The sequence below is a fragment of the Nestor notabilis genome, unplaced genomic scaffold (genome assembly GCF_000696875.1).
Source record: "Nestor notabilis isolate BGI_N333 unplaced genomic scaffold, ASM69687v1 Scaffold34821, whole genome shotgun sequence".
Taxonomy (NCBI): domain Eukaryota; kingdom Metazoa; phylum Chordata; class Aves; order Psittaciformes; family Psittacidae; genus Nestor; species Nestor notabilis.
In genome coordinates, this window is record NW_009914829.1 from 2,920 (window position 1) to 22,696 (window position 19,777).

The 19,777-nt window shown below is 39.8% G+C and overlaps 1 protein-coding gene across 1 annotated transcript; it reads right to left on the reverse strand.

Moving 5' to 3' along the window:
* Positions 1 to 13,029: 13,029 nt before the first annotated feature.
* Positions 13,030 to 18,885, reverse strand: E2F6 (E2F transcription factor 6). Its single transcript, XM_010023831.1, has 6 exons — positions 18,843 to 18,885; positions 17,090 to 17,306; positions 16,619 to 16,777; positions 15,465 to 15,579; positions 13,857 to 14,004; positions 13,030 to 13,076 (listed from the first exon to the last, which is right to left on the reverse strand). Exons 1-6 carry the CDS (start codon positions 18,883 to 18,885, stop codon positions 13,030 to 13,032), a joined length of 729 nt encoding a protein of 242 aa, XP_010022133.1.
* Between the last annotated feature and the right edge of the window lie 892 nt (positions 18,886 to 19,777).

Sequence of the window (19,777 nt, forward strand, 5' to 3'; positions counted from 1 at the left end):
CTGCTGCAGGATGACGCACTGATGTTTGAATATCAGTCACAGCTGATCACTGTTGTTGTGATGGAAATAGGACAAGAGGTGTTCTTTTTAAATAATGAGACTTTGGAGGTTGTAGCTGAAGTTTGTCATTCTACCTCCAGAAAATAATTTACATTTACTTCACTAGCATAAAGGTTTCTTTATTTTCAGATTCATGAATATGAAGTAGGGACAGAAAGGAATGTAAGTTTATTGTGGTGGTGGGGTTTGGGTTTTTGTGTGTTTGTTTGTTTGTTTTTTAATTTTATTTAACTTTCCTAGTGTTTAATCAGTCTAAGGGTTAGTAAATTATTTTTCTGGATTAAAAATAACCCCCTTTTTCTTTATTTTAGGTTAATGAAAAAAGACAGGAAGAAATGTACATGACTTCTGTATCTGGGAGATACAAAAGCACATGTTTTTAAAGGGGTCACAAAGTCAGCCGTACTCATCAACGCTGCTGATTTTCTGATTCCAGTGTTGTCTTGGTGCAAATACTAAAGTTATGCAAAGTCCACAAAAAAACACTGTTCAACAGTCTTCCATTTAATTCATGGTACAGCATCTGTTGCATTGCAACTACTGGCTTTAAATACAAGCAGCTTTTCCAACCCCATTTATTTCCAAGCCAGTCCTCAGTAAGAACAACACTACCACATCAATCACTAGCACAGGCCAGCTATAAAATTACAAACCCACTCAGCCATCTGTATAATTAAATGCAAACTCAAACTAATCAAGTGGATGTTAAAGGAATTATCTTCATATGGTAAACTTTATAGATAAAGGCCTACATCTAGTGTTCCTACTTGGGAAGGAGTATGTATCTGTCTCCATTAGGTATACCATATATCATTGCTTCCTACTCTTTCAAACAGCATGACAGCTGATCAATGCAGAACTGTTAGTTGGTGCTGTCTGTGCTGTGTTGAATTCAGTGTCTTAAACAAAATACCATAGGATCAAAGAAGAAGAGGAGGTGTGAAAAGTGGCTGCGTAATGCCTGGGTGAGTTCTGATAATTCAGGACTTGGTCTCTGCCTGTGTTTTAATTGGTTATATAATTCTCCCCAGCTAACTAACATTTTGTGTGTTAATAAGGCAGTTTTCATAGTTTCTTGCATGCATTGGAAAGACAGAAGTGAAACTGCAAATCTAGGTTAATTAAAATGCTTACGTGATGTTGATGTGCCAGATTCTCTGCTGCAAGTCTCAGGAGTAAAGTTGCAGTAAGCATAGCTTGGAGAGTAGAGACAAAGTGACCTCAAGTTTTCCTTTGCTGCTTTCTGCATTTAGGTGAAGTTTAGGGCTTTGATGCCCATAGGGATAAGTCACAGTGTTTTAAAGGGTTGCTCTGATTTATGAAATCCTCCCTGTCATGCTGCAGTAATGCTGTTTATACCTCACAGTACCTAGGAGCAGAGGAAGGTTTCTGCCACTCTTTCTTACTTCAGCTCTGAGCATTGTCTCAGGTCTTCCTTTACATAACAAATCGTAAAGGTTGCAAAATTGGAAGTGTGCAGAGGACAAAGCTGCTGGTCCCTTGGAAGTGCTGGCCATAGTTTCTCAGAGCTGTTTCTGCCTCCTTTTAATGCTGACAAGGGGACAAAGGACTGATTCAGCCCTGTCACTTGCATGCCTGTAATACTTACCTTTTCCAGTGAATGTGTACCCGTATGAACATAAACTTTTCTTGTTTAAGATCAAACATTTAAACACCTTCTTCCTAAAATGGCTCCCAAAGTCCTGAATTGGGCAGGTAAGTTCCTTATAGAAAACCTGAGGAGAATCAGACATGTTAAAAAGGAGTGCCCAACTGTGTACTTAAGAAAACTTCTTAAAAGAAACATACTCAAATCCCTAGTTTTCCCAGATGATAGTCTGAAGAAGCATGTCCATCCTGATCCAAGAACCCATGAATGTATTCTCCTTTCTGCATCCTGTCACAGTTCTTGCTGCATATTCCACCTCCAGATAAAGTTCCTAGCCATTATCTTGCAAGTCTGTGTGGTTTAGCCTCTTTAAGGATGCATTCTGCTGACGCAGGCTTTATGCAGTAAAAATGCATGCAGAAGAAGATGAAGAGGCCAGGAGGAAAAGGTTCTCTAGCCTATTGGTGAGAATGTTCTTCAGGATGGAGGCAGGGAGGTAGATAGGAAAACCTTCACAGTTAGGCGGCTACTGACAGGAGTATTTTTGGATTGCAGTCTTGGATTTTGATGTGAGAACCATTGTAGGCACCTAATAAATCTTTCTGTTGATCTGGCCTTTAGCCATAAGTGTGCAGGAACTGGCTTGGAAAGTGACAGTAAAGCCCAGGGCACCAAACATTCCCTGCAATTAGGGGGGAAATGCCAGTAGAAAATGACTTGCATAGAATGGGCTAAATAAAGATGAACAGTGCTGTAGTTCTGTGTGCATCTCTGAATACCCATATTATGTGTCTCCATATTAGCACTGTCATTCCTACGATCTGCTTTTCATCAAGACTTAGCTACTGTTAATTGTGGGGAAAACAAGCCAGTGTGGCTGTTACTGGGGTGTAAAAAACTGCAGTAGCTGTGCCTGCTCTTGGGGAACTTGAAGAGGCTGTAAAATAAGAATATTATGAGTGCACTAGCGAAGATGTAGCTTTGCAGATAAGAGTTTACGCTCTTGGAGAAATTGCATCTTTTTGTATTTAAACAACATCAGAATTATGATGCAGCACAGTAAACACTTGGCACAGAGAGGGACAAAAGAAGGAAAGAAGAAGAATATCCAGGAACCCTATCTTTTTTCTTCCTGTTTGGAAAAAATACCATTTTCGTATTTCTCATTTTGCCCAACAAGAAGGACAGTTATGTTCAACAACTGTTATTACTAGACTTGACTCTCAAATAGTAAATGGGACCACTGTGTGAAAACACTAGCATAGAGATGACCTCAGCTTTGCCCCAGTCCAAATGAATACTTCATCTAGGCTTTGGTGGTGGGTGATGATACTAAAACAAGCTACTGAATGGAATAAGCAGAAGGTATGAAAATGAAAATTGCCATAGAAATGGTAATTACAACCAAATTACAAAAAAGAGAAGATTTTAGTAAATTTGCTATCAGATAAGCATTAGAATTCTGAAATTGCTAAGCCTACATCTTCATTTCAGTAACAACTGATGTTCAAATGAGTTACTATTGCCAGGATGATGCCGTATGATTGAAAATAGTAAGTATGATCTGTATCCTAAAAGGAGACAGATATGACAGTTCCAAACTCCTCTTGTGACCTTGGTAACATACAATATTTAAAAGCACATTACTGGCAAATGACAAAGATTTGGAAGCAAATAGCAAACAGTCTAAATGTACATCATACTGGACTAATCACAGCTATAAAATAATGGGGGGGGGAGGGGGAAGTGCCTCTGATCTCATTTACCTTGTCTTCAGCAAATAATGTGATGTGGTAAGGCTGGAGTTAGTGGGAATTACTAAGGGAAATTTTAATGTACATTCTTTGTAGGAGATCCATCTATAAAGCATTCCAGAGGGTAACATACTATTCCTGGACTACAAAGAGCCAACTATAGGTAGGACAGCAGTGCCTGATGGGGTGAAATACGAGGGTACTAGTTGAATCCTTGAAGATTTGGATTGGAAGGAATGGCAAAGACCAGTCTTGGTCCATCTTGTTTAACATTTTGAAATTGGAACCTTTTTATTTAGCAGCATGAAATCAGGGAGCATGCTGCTGATTCACACAGAGTCAGAAGACAACATCAACAGAGGGCTGAGGACTGGGATATTGCTTGGAAGATCTGGATTATCTCAATGTCAGGAATGATAGAAATAGGATGTAATTAAATGGTACAGCCGATAGAGGGATGTGCCCTTGGGGACTAGTAAGAAATTCTGATACAACGTGGGAATTTACCATTTGGAAACAGCTGAGGAGAAGTACTTCAGCCTTCCATTAGTTACTGGAAATGTGGAGTTAAAAAGGGTAAATGGTACTGTAAAAATTAACCAAAGATACTCAACTAAGATAGGGTAAGGGCAAGATCAAGTAAAAACACTGCTGGGACATCTGCTCATTGCTCATCTGTATTGAAGGAGAGGAACTGAAACTGGGGACTGGGCAGAGATAAAGGAACAACGCAACCTGTTTTATGTGGATTTGCCAAGTCCAGCAGAGGTGTGACTGAGGATGTGTTGGTGTTGGTAGATACACCAAGAAAAGTCCACACCAAGAAGACTAAGAGCTCTGAACATTACAGAACAGCGCTGGCAGAAGAACATACGCATGTAAAGTGGCAGTGAAAAAACTTAGATGAGATGTAAGTTTCTAGATGTAAATGCTGGGGGTTTGTACAATCTTCATCCAAGTAAAGGCAGGAAGAAAATAACTACCTGTGGGGTGGTCAGTGCATTTTGAAAGGGCTATACGTGGGGGGACTGGCATCGTAGGGACAGGAGATGGAAGTCCTCAGCATCATGTCCAGTTCTTTGTTGGTGTGGCTGCAGACATAATGGTTTGTAAGAAGCATCATGCAGGCTGGATGAAAGTGAAACCAAACTTTTCATGACCAGTTAAAGACACTGTGGAGGTTCATTTTTGTTTAAAACCCACAGTGAATATAATAAAAACCAGCACAGTTTGGATGTAACCAAACTGGCTGGTTTCCTTGCTGAAAGAAAATAACCTGAAGGTATTTCTTTGTGTGGACAATGAAATGATCTGTTTGATCTGATGTAGAATATTTGCTCTGGATGCTTGAAAGGAGGAAGGCGGTCTCTTATTTCAATCTCATAGCATGGACATATGTAGAATAAGGAAATCCTACTTTTGTCCAAGGGAATTTGAAGCACAATTCTACTTTTTAGGAAGCTCTCAAAGGACTGGGGATCCCAGAAGTGGGAGAAAGGGGAAATTCTTCCTTGCATTGAAGCTGTTGCCCTGCATAAAGGCACTGAGTTCGTTGGGTCAGTGAGGAGGAGCATGAGAATCAGGGCTTCTCACCCTGGGAACCAGCATGCTCCCTTGGGAGTGTGTCCCCATCCCTCTCCGTCTGGACAAAATCAAAGTGGTAACAGGAAGGATTGAGAGTAGCCTGCCTCAAAGCAGCCTCTGCTATGGAGTCTCTGCTACCTAAGTAAATGCTCTGATCATTAAGGTGTTGGGTTACTGGGGACTCTCCTCCAACAGAGTTTATCTCCTCCTTTGTTTTTTTTCCAGCCAAAACTATTCAGCAAATTTGAAGCAAATAGTTTAGACATGACTGAAACCACATTTCCCAGGGAATTAACTATTTAAATAAATAAATAAATCACCCAACTCTAGCTATTATCACTTTTAAAATCAATGCTGCTTCTTTTCCACCTAAATTAAAACACATTTTTATCTTTTTCTAAGTATAAGAGTTCAACCCATCTACCCAGCCAGGGTAATAAATTAAGGCTCATTGCTTATGCTGTTCTGGGGTGTGCAAGGCCTATTATAGCACATATAAATGATGCTTATTTCTTCAGCTTGCCAATTTTTTCTCTCTTTGCAGCTCCTTTCATCCCATCAGATCCAAGTTGCTCCTGGTAGGAGGAGGGACTCTGCACTATTAAATATTCATTCTTTTCAGGTCAACTAATTCAGAACAAATAAAAAAATTAAAAAGAAGTACTTTTGCCACAGAGCATACTGCTAACGTGTTGGTAGTTTGAATAGATGATGCCATGCCACAAAATAGAAGCTAAACCAGAGGAAACAAAAATAAAAAGGGGGGTCCCTGCCTGTGTCAAGGGGGTTGGAACTAGATGATCTTAAGGTCCTTCCCAACCCTAACTATTCTATGATTTCTATATCTAGCTATAGTTGATATAAGTGTAGGAAATGTTACAGTAGAACAGAATTCCAGCTTGGATCCAAGCACTGGATGTGACGCTGCCTGCAGAGCAGCACCATGACAGAGACTTCACTACAGAAAAGAAAAAAATTGGGTTTTTTCAGAATTTTCTGAGCAGCTGCCTGAGATTCCCCCATGACATGTATCGCAGGCAGGCAGCTGCAGAGCTCACAGAAGCTGGTACCACTGTGGCCTAAACCCCCTGCTCTTCCCAGACCCCAAAGCTCTTGAACTTCGGCTGTCCGAAAGTCTTGTATGGGTCACACCTGATGTGCTGGAAGGAAAGCAGCAGCTAGGGAGCTGGGGGGAAACGGGTTGCTTTCCACCAGATTGGAATTTGATGGTGGAGAACTGTTCAACCAGAAGTTTTCCGATCAGCATACTTGGACCACATAGTGCACCAGCATTGTGCTACATCCTTCGGGATTGATGGTTTCCAAATATTTTCCCTAGGCCATGGTGATCAGCCCTTTGATACATTCTTTACAGCATTTTCAGTTCCTGTTTGATGCCAAGTGTAATTTGCAGCTGGTCAGAGGTGTAGTTGAAGATGTACCTGCTCATTGCAGGGGGTTGACTAGATGATCTTTGAAAGTCTTTTCAAACCCATACTATTGTATGATTCTATGTGTGGTGGTGGTTTGGGGATCCAGGAGCCAGTGGAATGATGGTTGTAGATATCCCTCTAGTGGCCCCGCAGCCTCTGGGAAGCCTGTGAGCAGCTCTGGCCATCCCCAGGCTCAGCATGTCCATATAGTTGTGTCTTTGCACACTGTGCACTTCAGTCAGTGTGTGGGGCTTGGGACAAGTCTGACATAAACAGATAATAAATGACAGATAATTTCTCCCTCTTTTCCCCTTCATCAAAGTTGCCCTTGAAACTCTGCACGAGTTCAGGCTGCTTAAGAGTGTTTATGTAACACAAGCTGCGATGCTGGAAGAATGCATCTATTTCAGTTCCTCTCTGGCCACTGTAATACTGGGAGATGAAAAAGGGGTGAGGAAAGGGTTAATCCTATCTCTAAGCTTTTTTTCAGTGTTAGATTATTTAACCTAGAGAGGGAACTATTTTGTCATCATTGAAAAAAAATGCAAGTTATACTAAAGATTTATCAGATTTCCCTGTCTCATAATACAAGACTGATGCATACCACAGGGAAAACCCCCCAATATATGTAAAATAAACATAAGGAACACTGATTTGTGCATCTGCACACTTTTACAATTTTTCAATTGAAATTGTCAATAAGCTGCTAATTTTGATTATATGTTTGGAACTTAGAATTTATCTTGCCATTTAATTTGTTAAAGGCCATGCAGTAAAGACTGAGAGCATCAATAAGCACTGGGGCAGTGTCTTCCAAGCCAGCAGGGAGTTTTCCAGTGCTGTCTTCAGAGAGGATGCTGTTCTAGAGCAGTTGGGAGGTCCTGGTACCCACTGTGATTGCTTCATGAAGAACAGCGAAGTCCAGGCACTGCCCATGTTGGTGCTGGGCAACCTTCCTGGGGAAGTTGTATGCTCTCAGGAGCCACTACAGAGCAGAACTGATAGGAGTCGGCCAAGGAGATCAAGACAGTCACCCCCTTTTTGCAAATAGGTACAGCACAGAGGAGTGATTTGTCCAGAGGTAGCAAGCTGCCTGAAAGCAGCATGATGTGGTGTTGAAAGGATATATGGGTTTATATGTAAGTACTACTGTCCTTAGAGAATAGCCCACACCGAGATTCTCTCTATATGGAAACAGACACCCCAAATCTCACCCTTCTGATAATCATGGTTCTGTATCTCATAATTTGTCTGTACTACCAGTATTACCATTATGAACCCATTATTATCTTTAAACTGAGAATTACCTACACAAAATATGGAAGTGTAACAATTCAGCTCCAAGTATAATCTGTTCAGCTTACTTGAGCCATTTTCAAAGCCAGTTTGCTGTCAGTAAAGCACATGGCTGAATGACTATTTCTAGCTGAACCTCAATTTTGTTAAACTGATCAGAAGCAATTAATTGAATGAACAGACACCATCCTAATCGGGTTTTGATTTCAAAGATAATAACTTTTTAAGTAGCATTGGGAGGATTTTTCTCTTTTCCCTTTAGAGCTGTATGATTTTCTCTCTAAATCATGAACACTGTTTTGCAAACTTCCCTCCTTCCCCTTGCCAAAATAGTTCCCACTTGTCAATTTAAGAAATGGGCCACTGGCGTAAAGCCAGCAGAGGGAGCATAAATGCCGGAGAAGTTTTCAGGCAACATCTATGTAAACAATTATTGTTGTCTTGTTTTCATTTCTAAGCAACAAATCCTCAGAGACACATACATCGCATACAGACAATATCTGGACAGCCTTCCAACCCCTCCTCTCCAGATTATAATGGTCTATATTTTCTCCATGTATAAAGGAACAATATTTTACAGATTGCTAATAGAAGATACTTTCATTTGGAAGATAACATGTTTTTAATGACTCTATTAAGTAATTATCTAATGTCATAAAGTGAATTCCTTTTTGGAAAGAAGTTCAGGTTCCTGAGCTTCCATCTGCAGTACATGTTCACTACAGTCTAGAGGCTTTCAGACTGACAGAAGTACATAATCAATCAATACATACACAGTAATCTGTATTTTCCTTTTGTGCTATGCAGTGGGTCAGGGCTGTCAATGTTTTTGGTTTGTTTGCAAACAAATCAAACCTACTGATCTGTGCACTGAGACTGCCAACCTATGTGTCAACTTTGGCAACTGAGAGACTGGCATTTGTATTAATCCCTTTATTCAGTTCTCAAAGAAAAATCTGCAATAAAGACTTGTTTGATCTCAGAAAAAAGGCAGTACTTGTGTTTTCACAGTATTTCGCTGTTATTTTCAAACCTCTAATCACTAATTGATCCTACAGTTCTTAAGGCAAATCCCTGTTTTCCTCATAAGTATTCTCCTAGGATGGGCTCATTCTGCATAATTTCAAAGAAAGATCTTTGTTTTTCTCTTCAGATGAAGGAGGGTAGAAATCATGACTTCTAATAGCTTCTCACCCATTTGAAGGCCTTGCAGACCTTGCAGGGCAGTTAAGTTTGAATCTCTCTCTAGCACTAGGGAGATTTTTGCCACAAGAACCTGTTTCTTTACACAGAACTAAAGTATTATCAGCATAGGTGGTGAGAATGGTGCTTGGTAAAAATCGATTTGTGGGGAGTAGCATGATCAAGTAAATCACAGTTCTCTGCTCCTGACTTGGAATTCTGTGCAACCTGCTTTAGTTTAAGGGATGGGGGCAGCATGGGGATATTGTCCTGTGTTCCTAGGTGTTTTACAGGTCATTACAAGATCACAATTAACTTATGGGAAGCTTGGTTTGATCCTTGAGTGCTCAGCTAACAGTGGAGTGTCCAGTGTTACTCAGAGTACTTTCATAGCCACTGTATGGTCAGGAAGAAAAGGTCTGAATGTTCATGAGTCTGACCAGGAAAAGGGGAGTTCATCCATTCATCATTCTACACAGTGTATTTTCTGGACACTTCTGAACAAGAGCACAGGCAGAGTATAGATGAGAACTATAGCAGATGAGAATGTCCAAAAGACAATCTTTCTTTGCAAGAAGATGACAGCTGCAATGCCAAAATTGCATCTGTCTGGAAAAGAACTTACTGCGTTATCTAAAAGCAGTTCAGTGCAGGATTTGCATTAGAATCTACAAAAGACTGAAAGCAAAAATGGTCCAGGAACTTGAATAGCTTCTTGCGGATTTTCAGACTCTTGAAGTTTTCATTTGAAGTGCCAAGTTTGCCTTTTGAAGAAGGATGGTGTGCAATATTAGAGACCTAATAAAAGTCAATGAAAGACTAATGACATCCTGAGCTTGTGTCTTCTGAATTTGCTGTTACAACCTCTAGGATCATCTCCTCCACCCCCACCACTTAATCCAAGGGCAATTACAAACCTCATCCAGGGATCACATAGTGAGATGCCTCCATATAGACGGGGGGTGTCTGGACAGCACAGCTGCAGGCTCTTGGGCAGCTTGGGATAAAGGAAGGGAAGAAACCATAGATGAGATATATGGAGAGAAGCCTGGTTCTCTCCAAATATCACTAGGATTTCCTTTTGAACACATACCTTGTCTTTTTACAAATGAGTATTCTAGTCCTTCAATAAACACCTACGTAAGAAGACTCATGTAGATTTTTGTGGTTTTAGCTTCAACACACTTCTCTCAAATGACTGCTGGAGGATCAGAAGTGGAACCAAAAGAAGCAGGTTCACTTCAGCAGTTTCTGGAGTCCCAGTGTGGTGCCAGAGCTGCCCCATCAGCCCAGGCTGGGGAGTGCACGAGGGTTTAGAGCTTGCAGTCCAGTCCAGCCCTGTGGAGGCAGACGACTCGACACCAAGCAGGCTAACTTCACCTTGGAAAACGGCAAGAGCTAAAGTGACTTCTGAGATTAGTGTAATTTAATTATGCTTCTAAACGAGGCTCTTCACACTCAGCAAAAAGATTACTCGAAGGAAGGAATTTGCTCTCTTACAAGTGCTTTCCAAAAGGCAATAATTTAAAGCAATCTCCCCTCTTCCTTACAAATCACATTATTTAAAAACTGCAGTTCACATCCGAAACCCCTGATGAGTCATTTCCCATACCAAACATGGGCTGAACTGGCAACTTGTGGTGTTTGTTCCAGCTATGGAGTCAGCAAACCCAGACCATTTTATAATGACGGATCCTGGCTGTTGGTGCTGCTGATTAACGCATTCAGATGCTCAGCCATTCGTATTGAAGGGAAGACAAAAACGTTATTAGAGCTTTTTCATTTATTACACGCAGGGTCCTCCAACAGCTGAGGGAAGTGCTTACACATACAAATATGCCAAAAATGGATAGATATGAACTCAACAAAAATACTTTAATCTTTCAGGAAAAAAAAAATCACGCATTATAATACAGATTAAGAGTAAGGTCCTATCATATTTGCCTTTGAAGTGAGCTCGTAACTTGTATTTAAGTTCAGCATCACTCAGGAACCTTTCCTCAAGTCCAGATCTCTCAGCTAGTGTACCAACCTTATACCTTATATAGTACCTTGTTTTCCAGTACTGCAAGTGGATAATACTGTAAGTATCCAAGTAGTAACAACAAAGTGGTTTAGTCTTCAAAAGTCCATTTGTTCCACTAAAGGTGCACTATTAAAACAATAAATGTATTTAAGAAAATAATTGTAACTGTCATATTGCAGCTTGTTCCATTTCACTGTGCTAATTGTGTCAATTCAGGTTAAAAATGTTAACAAAATATTGCCCTAGGCACAGTATTTGGGATTAGTTGTTAAGGCTGGAAATTTTTGCATGTTTCACAGCAAACATTATCCTCAGTTGTTGAACCAGAGGAGAGAGATCCATGCTTCCCTTAGGCACTGACCTCCCCACCAATAAAGAACGGCAGTGCAAAAAAATCAAACAGCTCCCTTGCCACCTGGACAGAAGCCAGTCTTAAAGGAGCAGCACAACCTTCTCCTGTGGAAAGAGGACGTCATTTAACCCCTGCCCCCAGCTCCGCCGGAGGAACACCTTCCCTGTTTCTACTGTGATCTGCATATGAAACGTCCTTCCATTTTGCTTTTATTTATTATTGTAACAGCTCAGCCTATAGTTTGCATTTTATAGAGATGCAGAAAACCAGTATCCTACACTGAAGTCCTGTATTCTGCAGCTAGCAGCACACACAGAAAAGTCAAGATTACTTTCTGACATTTCCCAGTTCACACAGTGTAATGTGATGCATTTTGGTGAACTCGTGAACCTTGTAGAAAACTCGGTTAACAATCAATCTGTATTCAGGTATATTTAAGTTCTTCAGGGCCAACTGCCCTACCTTATTTGTACTGTAACACACTGGGCATTTAATTTCACAGCATCTAGAATAATTGTAGAATTGCTGGTTAAAACCTTCAGGGCTTTATTAGCATTGTTGCTCCCACCTGTGAGTAGGTGGATAGTTGTTAATACTGTGTGTCCAGGAAAACAAGGACTTGAAGTTCCAATTTAAGAACCAGCCAGCCCTCCCACACAGAGAATGATGAAGTTCACTTTTCCATACAGCATTTGTATGGCAACAGTTAAAATCACTTTAAAAAATGGTACCAAAATTCTGAAGCTTCATTTTAGATACTGAAGATGGATGAATACAGATGTAGTTCTCAAGTATTTTACAGATTTTTGCCAGCTAAAGCCATAAAGAGATCATAGTACTAGGCTGAAGTTATGCTGTATATAAACTCCAGAAACTAGAAGGGTAGTAGTTACTGATCATCATGTTTCTTCTGATAATTGCTACACTATTGTGGCATCACAAGAATCGGATCTAAACTACTAGCTGCCAGCACCACGTCTAAGAGATCTGAAAGTTCCACATCGGTTTGAGAGTTCGTAGTTACCCAGTGAGCTCCAACAAAGACAACCCAACATATCTCATTAGACTGACTGATTAGACTATGTGATATTTTTATAAGCTTATTTTATTCTTTGCTGTACAAATGCAGAAATGCAAACTATCTCAATAAATCTACATCAGTAACTACCCAGACATGGTACAGATATATACAAAAAACTGTTATTTAACTTCAGTGTTGATACCACAGGTCATGCAGAGCTGGATGCAAACAATGCAAACAGCATCTACACAGTGTAAGGCATAACTTGCATATTTACATCTTGTTCCTTATAGCGAAGGCTTCCGATGCACCAGTTCTTTGTTACACTCGTATCCGACAATCCTGCTTAGTAGCAGCGCAGCCTCAGAACTGTAAAGTGCTTTTCTTTATTATATACATTCTCAGAAGGATTGTGGATCCTTCCAGAAATCATCATTTTTAGATATAATTAATTGCCTATGTTTTCCATCAATTATTTCATAAGCTAAAAATACTGTTTTCCCAAAGGTCTGTAGATCACATGCAATTATGAAAACAAAGCTCCTAAAAGCAACTCTAGGAACTGTCCTCTTTTGACTTGGGAAGATGAGCAATCCTGTGAAAGCACTTAACTTTGGAACATTTCAGGTCAGTATGTCTGCAGATCCAAGCAGCTTTGGAGCAGCTCTATAATACAGATATTTACATTCTATATTAGATTTTTGAGTTGTAACTAATCTGTCAACTCAGGTGGTTTCTTTTCTTCCCGCGGAGATCTCACTTTGAAAGTAAAAAAAGGAATACAATTACTGTTGCTGTAGGAAATATAATTGAATCATTTTGCAAGCAAAATAATGGGGAAAGAAAAACCAAACCAAAACAAACAAACAAAAAAAAACAAAAAAAACCCCAACCCCAAAAAACCTAAGACTAAAAAGTCAGCTCTTCCCCTCAACTAAAAAGCAGCAGTGCTAAAAATAATTTATCTTTTGTGTTCTGAGCTACTGCAGTTCCTGCCACATTTATTTTTAAATCACAACATCCTGCAGCACTGGGGCTCTTGAGAGACAATATTCCAACCAGTCTTGGTTCAGGAGATTGAAATACTACCTCTCTCGTCTGTTGGCCCTCAGACAGGGCAGCAATGAGCAAAAGCAGCACATTCTCTTGTTTGAAACAGCATCTTAACTCTCGTGACAACTATTTCAGCAAGCTGCTGGACTCTGCAGCGAGGCAGCTGAGAACTGACACACATTGTTCCATCTGCAGAGCACAACTCCGACAGGAAACCAGTAACAAGCAAAGGAAGGAAAGGGTCAGGAAAGAAGAGTGCCTTGCCATGTGTGCACGTGCCTGGTGCTCTGACCTCCTGCTGTTGTGAGGTGACACACCAGTACAGACTTCTCTTTTAGGCATCTCATTTACTCCCACACATCTTGGTCATAAACTATGCTCAGAAAATTCTCTTTGCGCAGTACAGTCTTCAACTTTATCAGAACGGTATGACCATCTTTAAAGAAAATATTACACGGGGATAAAAGTGTAACTGAAGGACACTACCTTCATCAGGAGGATCTGCAGGCTCAGTTTCAGGAGTGACTGTATCCGTATCTTCAAAAGTTTTGGCACCTGGCTTCTCTGGTTCCACCTCACACAGATACACATCAATGGGTCCTTTTGTGCTCTTCACATGTACTGCTACGCAGTCCTACAAAACAGCAACTTGCATATAAACTAAAGAACAAATCTTACACATCAGTTATCTATGTCTGCATATATTTCAAAGCCAGTAGATGAAGAACAGAACAAAATAAAGAATGCCGGAACTATTTAAAATTGTGTTACTAGTTCTACATAAATTATGACTATTACATAGATTTGTAGGATGATTATTAAGCACCATTAAGATAACAAGGTTTCATTTTTTATGAACACACACTTAATGAATCTTTATTTAGTCTTTTCACAGACCTTTAGATATATGACCAAGATTTACTACATGTTTAAGAAGAGTAACAAAATCTGACAAAACACTTGACAAGTGTCAGAAAACAAATGAGAGCACAGAGTGGCTTTCTCAATATGGCAAAACAACTAACCTGGATTATTTTACAGTTCTTCAGATATCACATTGCAAGACACACAGCAAATCAAATTTAATGGACAACAGAGAGAAGACTCTCTTCTCTCTAAAATACAGCTTTTTAAATCCTGCCTTCTTTTGCTTCAGGAAGCCTCTGAAATCTTGTCTTTTTCATCTTTATAGGATGACAGCCAGCTGATTTTACAGTGAAACCCCTGAAGATCTATGCAGTGGATTTACATCTTCTGGTTCTATTGATTTATATCTCCTTTTCCTACAATATTACCTCCCTTTCTCTGCACACAGCAAGGCAAATTTGACTACACAATTAAGAACAGCATAAAAAATGCACACACATAAGGAAAACAGAGTATTTCCTCTCTTTCATGGCACTGCTTTAAACAGTGCATTCCCAGTACATTATCCCTGATGCAGCTGCAGTGTGACTGGCTGCAGAGGCCAAGGCTAAGGCTCCCCTGCACGACCCCAAGTGGAAGGATGTGGGTGGTACCCTGAGGTGAGGACGGGGCTTGGCCCCCAACCTCCATGAAAAATTCATCTTGACATGATCTACTAGAGTGCCAAAAGATTTTCCTTTGGCAACCACATTGTGTATTTCATACTTTATTATTATAGTAACAATAACAGCATATAAATGCTTAATCAGTAGATGGCTGAGATCATTATCAAGTCAGGCATACTGCTTTGCTTAGTTAGATTTACAATTTTTGTAGATGTTAGCATACAAACATTTAACAGCTCTTCAGAAGTTTCATTATCCTAGTAATTATCAAGCAAACTGATAGTAGAAATAAGTAACATTTATTACAGCTGTTCCATTCTCTCTAGAAAAACCATGTAACTAAAGCTCAGACATGTTTAATAATTTAGGTGAGCAGAAAAATACTGAAAATGAGTTTCTTAGACTAGTATCCCTATGGCATTGTTTAGTGGGACACAAGAACAATGAAGTACCAATATATGCTATACATGACAAAGAAACCAGAAGACAGTTACTGACTGCTGCTGCAAAAATCACATTTGAGAAATTCTGTTCCCTTAAGAGAGAAACGTGCAAAACTTACTTCTTTAGGAATTGGTATTTCCAACTTGGTTTCCTCTGGAGCTTTGATTGCAATCACAATCTGTTCTTGAAATGTCTGAATGCTACGGATATCCTGATATGTCACGTAAGCTAGTGTATACATTGGTCAAGGATCCTGTAAAGTAATTTGCTAGTGGGCAGAAGCAAAGAGTATGATATTAAGTTGATATTCTGCTTCAACATATCTTAAGAAAAGTGGTAAATAGTTCAGCTGAGGTTACTTTAATACCAGCTTTGTAAAATTTTTAGCTAACAAGTGGAAAACCTTTTTTCTTTATTTCTAGGAAGGAAAGAGCTTTTTAAAAGTTCAGTATTAAGAAACCAAACACATTCAACAAACAGTTTTCACAGATCCTGTCATTAAGTCTACAAAGCGGATGGAATAGTGCCCTTGAGAAACTACTTTGTTTTGCAATAACTATGCACATAAACAATTTCCTGGAAACCTATAGAATTACTTTTTTAACCAGGATAGGTAAGGGATAATGAAAAGTTTTCCTGATATTATACAGAAAATGGGCACATTTCATTTGAGCATAGACCTTAACATTCTGCTAGACAAGGTAGCCAAATAGTATGTTACTGTAAGCCAAGCCAAAAATCCAGTGTTTATGTCATATTAAAAGAAATCCCTTTTTGATTATCAAAGCCCATCTGAAAGACAAGACTGCATTGGAACTACTCTCAAGAGACGGAACAGTATTAGGACACAACCAACGTACCATTGTATCTTCTTGGCAACAGGCCACTGGGACTCTGTTTTGGGTCCTCTTTCTCATCTCACTAAGCAACTCAATCTCACTGGTAAGTCAAGACCTGACCCATAGTCAGCTTTACTCTATAATGGAGAGAACAAGTTGATGGTCAGGGTACTAAGACTACCGCCCCACTTCCATTCTTCTGCAGGGGAAAGGTCACACAAGTAGCAGTCCCCTGAGAACAGCCTAGGTTATGCATGATACTGTAAAGCAGGGCACCTGACTACTATATACTAATACGACATAACCACATAGTTTCCTAGTGTAAAACTCATTATCAAGTATTACTGCACACCTGTGGTACCAGCCTACTCTTACACCCAAGCATGTGCAACAAAAACCACACGCAAAAGTAATGCAAGAGATAAAAGGATATTTTGCATTTTCTTTGTCATCTGTTAGTTCAAATAACTGATGAGCACAATCCTTGATTAAATCATCCAGAGCTTCTTCCATAGCTGACAAGTCAGAAAGTTCATCTTTAAGGGTTTGCTGCTCTGGTGCTTTTCCAACAACTTGGTCAAGATTAGAACCTCTAGAAAAACATGAAGTTGTCTAGTATGTTTATATAAATAAGAGCCTGTTTACTGAACACAAAGTATACTAACAGAAACAACCAGGAACTCTGGGATACTTTACTCTGCTGAAATATGCTTCATTGTGCTTTTGCACTTGATACTTGTTAGCACAGTAATTAATTCAAACAGCCTAAGGATACAGCAGAACTTAAAATATTATGTATTAAAAGTAATTCAATATGCTTAAAAATACTCTTAAAGGTATAAACATTACTCAATATTGTTGGGTTTCATTCTTTAAGAAATTAGAAGTTTCAAAGCCAACTCACACCCACTGGATAAGATTCTTAGATCTTTTCTGAATTAAGTGGATTCCATCCAACACATTGGTGATGTCATACACTCTTCGTTTTCGTACTCCAAGTGTTCTTGCTACTTCATTTAAATCAAGGACACCGTCTGGAGCTGTTTTGACAAGATCCATGAATTTTCGGGTCAAATAAACCAAGGATGCATCAAATCGAGGCTTCCTGACTTTCAGAGTTCCTGTAAAGTTTTGATAGAATACTTAGAGTGAACTACTACACGAGTATGCAGCATTCCTTAAAAAAAAAAAACAAGGATGAAGTAACAATGAAGATGAGAGTCTGAAAGCACTGCAATTATTAACATTGACATTGCAAAGGCATCATATAAAGCCTGTTAACTACCTATACCTTCACTTGTTTGCAATGATTCTATACAAATAGAATCACGCGTCTTCATGCTTCCAGCATCCATGACTTCAGACTGCTGGTATGGGTATTAATAGCTGTGTAATTGTATGTTCTGTAGGCCATGAGCTCAGAATACTGAATGAATACCAGTGAAATCTTTGGTTAACTACAGATAGTGTCAGAACACTGCCACAAAACTGCAGCTCCATCATCTGCTCCATGACTCTTAAAATGTTTTTTCTTGCCTTTTTGGCACAGATTAACCAGTGTATCTTCCAAACTATATTCAGGCATGGTTTGGCAGTTAGCTTGGTTTCAGGGACTGTTTCAGTCTGGGTGTGATCCATCTGTTCTGGAGATGAAAACTTAATACATATACAAACTCTGGTTGTACTACTTGGCCTCAGGGCAAAAGAACTGGTCATACCACTGTTCAATTTACTAGTGCAACCAAGATTACAGATACCAGGATGCCACAGATTTAAGAGAGATTGCTGTGCTGTGTGTATCCGCTACCAGCACATTCACAGAAATGTTACTGGTGACCAGCTTGTTTCACTTTACATTTTTATGTATGCATAAAGCATAAAAGAGCACGTATTTCTAAGGCACAAAGAAGACGTGGTACCCATGCACTCATCTGATGCTAGAGCCAGTAAAAGACTGTCAAATCCCGCTATTACTTGTCTTTCCTTCTGCAAACCAAACCAGGTATTTCTTACGTGATCAAACTGTCTCACTGAGCAATATTCCTGTCTGATGCTTCAAAAGATCATGCGTGTGTGTGTGTATATTTGTGAATATGGGTGCACTGTAAGGAAACTTCCCTAGAAAACACTCTACTTCAAACTTTGGTATTTTTCCCAGGATGAAGGAGACATGCCCTTTTACTGACAGCATATCACCCACTCGATGGCTGTGAGATTGTGCACTCTTTAGCACGAAGTGACAGATTCACCAGCTCAGTTATGGACTGTGCTATTGTGAGATGTGTGAGACTATTCCATCAATGAGAAAAAAATAAACAGCCCCCAAACCAACACAAATTCACTCAAGCCTGTATTTACATTTATTAATACCACTTGAAAACAACATTTGCCAGCATGATGTTCCAGTTTTTTCTAACTCGCTTTTCCTGTACGTTATTTTCTTTATAGCAGTGGGAAGGTGTACTTGCAGCATAGGAAAAAACTATGGAGAATGTGTTGCTTCCTATCTTTTATTTCATTTAGTGTGCAGCATTCCTCCCATTCTGCCCACATTAGATACAAATCAATTTCTCATTCGCATACAACATGTACTCAGTGTTGTAAAAAGCATGAAATAGTTCAAGAATAATCTTCACACATGGAACATGGCAACTTACTTCTGACAAGCTGTCCACCATCGTTCACCTTCAGGTTGATCATTGGTGGCTGGGGAAAAAAACAAAGCCAAAACTGACATAAAACATACCTACACAGGAAGCTTCTCCAAAAGAAATACCCAAATCACCTCTAGATGCTACAGCCATCAGAGTGCTGACAATTCAACAGGTATTACTGTGAAGGTCTGTCACTGGATAGAAGGGATATATGCTCATTAATCCCTGTCAGAATTCTCAGCCCTTAATCTCAGCACACTTCACCTTTGGAAACAGGAACCACCACCAAACTCCCTAATGCTTAGGCAATGGTCACAACACAGATACCTGTATAAACTCTACAAACACTACTTCAGCTACTCCATGTAACAGCTCACATACAGAAGATACACTGCTATTATACAGCATCACAATTATATATTGTGATACATGACAGGCACCAGAGCCTACCCTTGTCAAGACACTGACATGACAAGCCTAAGCAGGTACTTCATTCCACCCCTTGCCCCAACTTAACAAAAGGAGTGTTTTCAAACTCAGACCCATTCCAGTTGGAAGAGATCCAAGAAGCTCTCTGGTTCAACCTCCTACTCCAATCAGGAACAGCCATCAGATTAGATCAGCTTACTCAAGGCTTTATCCAATTGGGTTCTCAAAATTTCGAGGGATGGAGGCTACACCTCTGTGGGCATCCTATTCCACTGCTTGGCCAAAGATTCACTCTACATCAAGTTGCAGCCTTTGTTGCTTTTTTGTTTCAATTCATGGCTATTTCCTTTCAGCCTCCCATTATGCATGGCTGTGGAGCATCTGGCACCAGCTTCTTGTTCACTTCCCACAAGTACTGAAGGGCTGCTGTGGCTGACATCCTGAGAGAACTGGCTGATGTCATTGAGAGGTTGCTCTCATGATCTTTGACAGATTGGAGCTCAGCTACA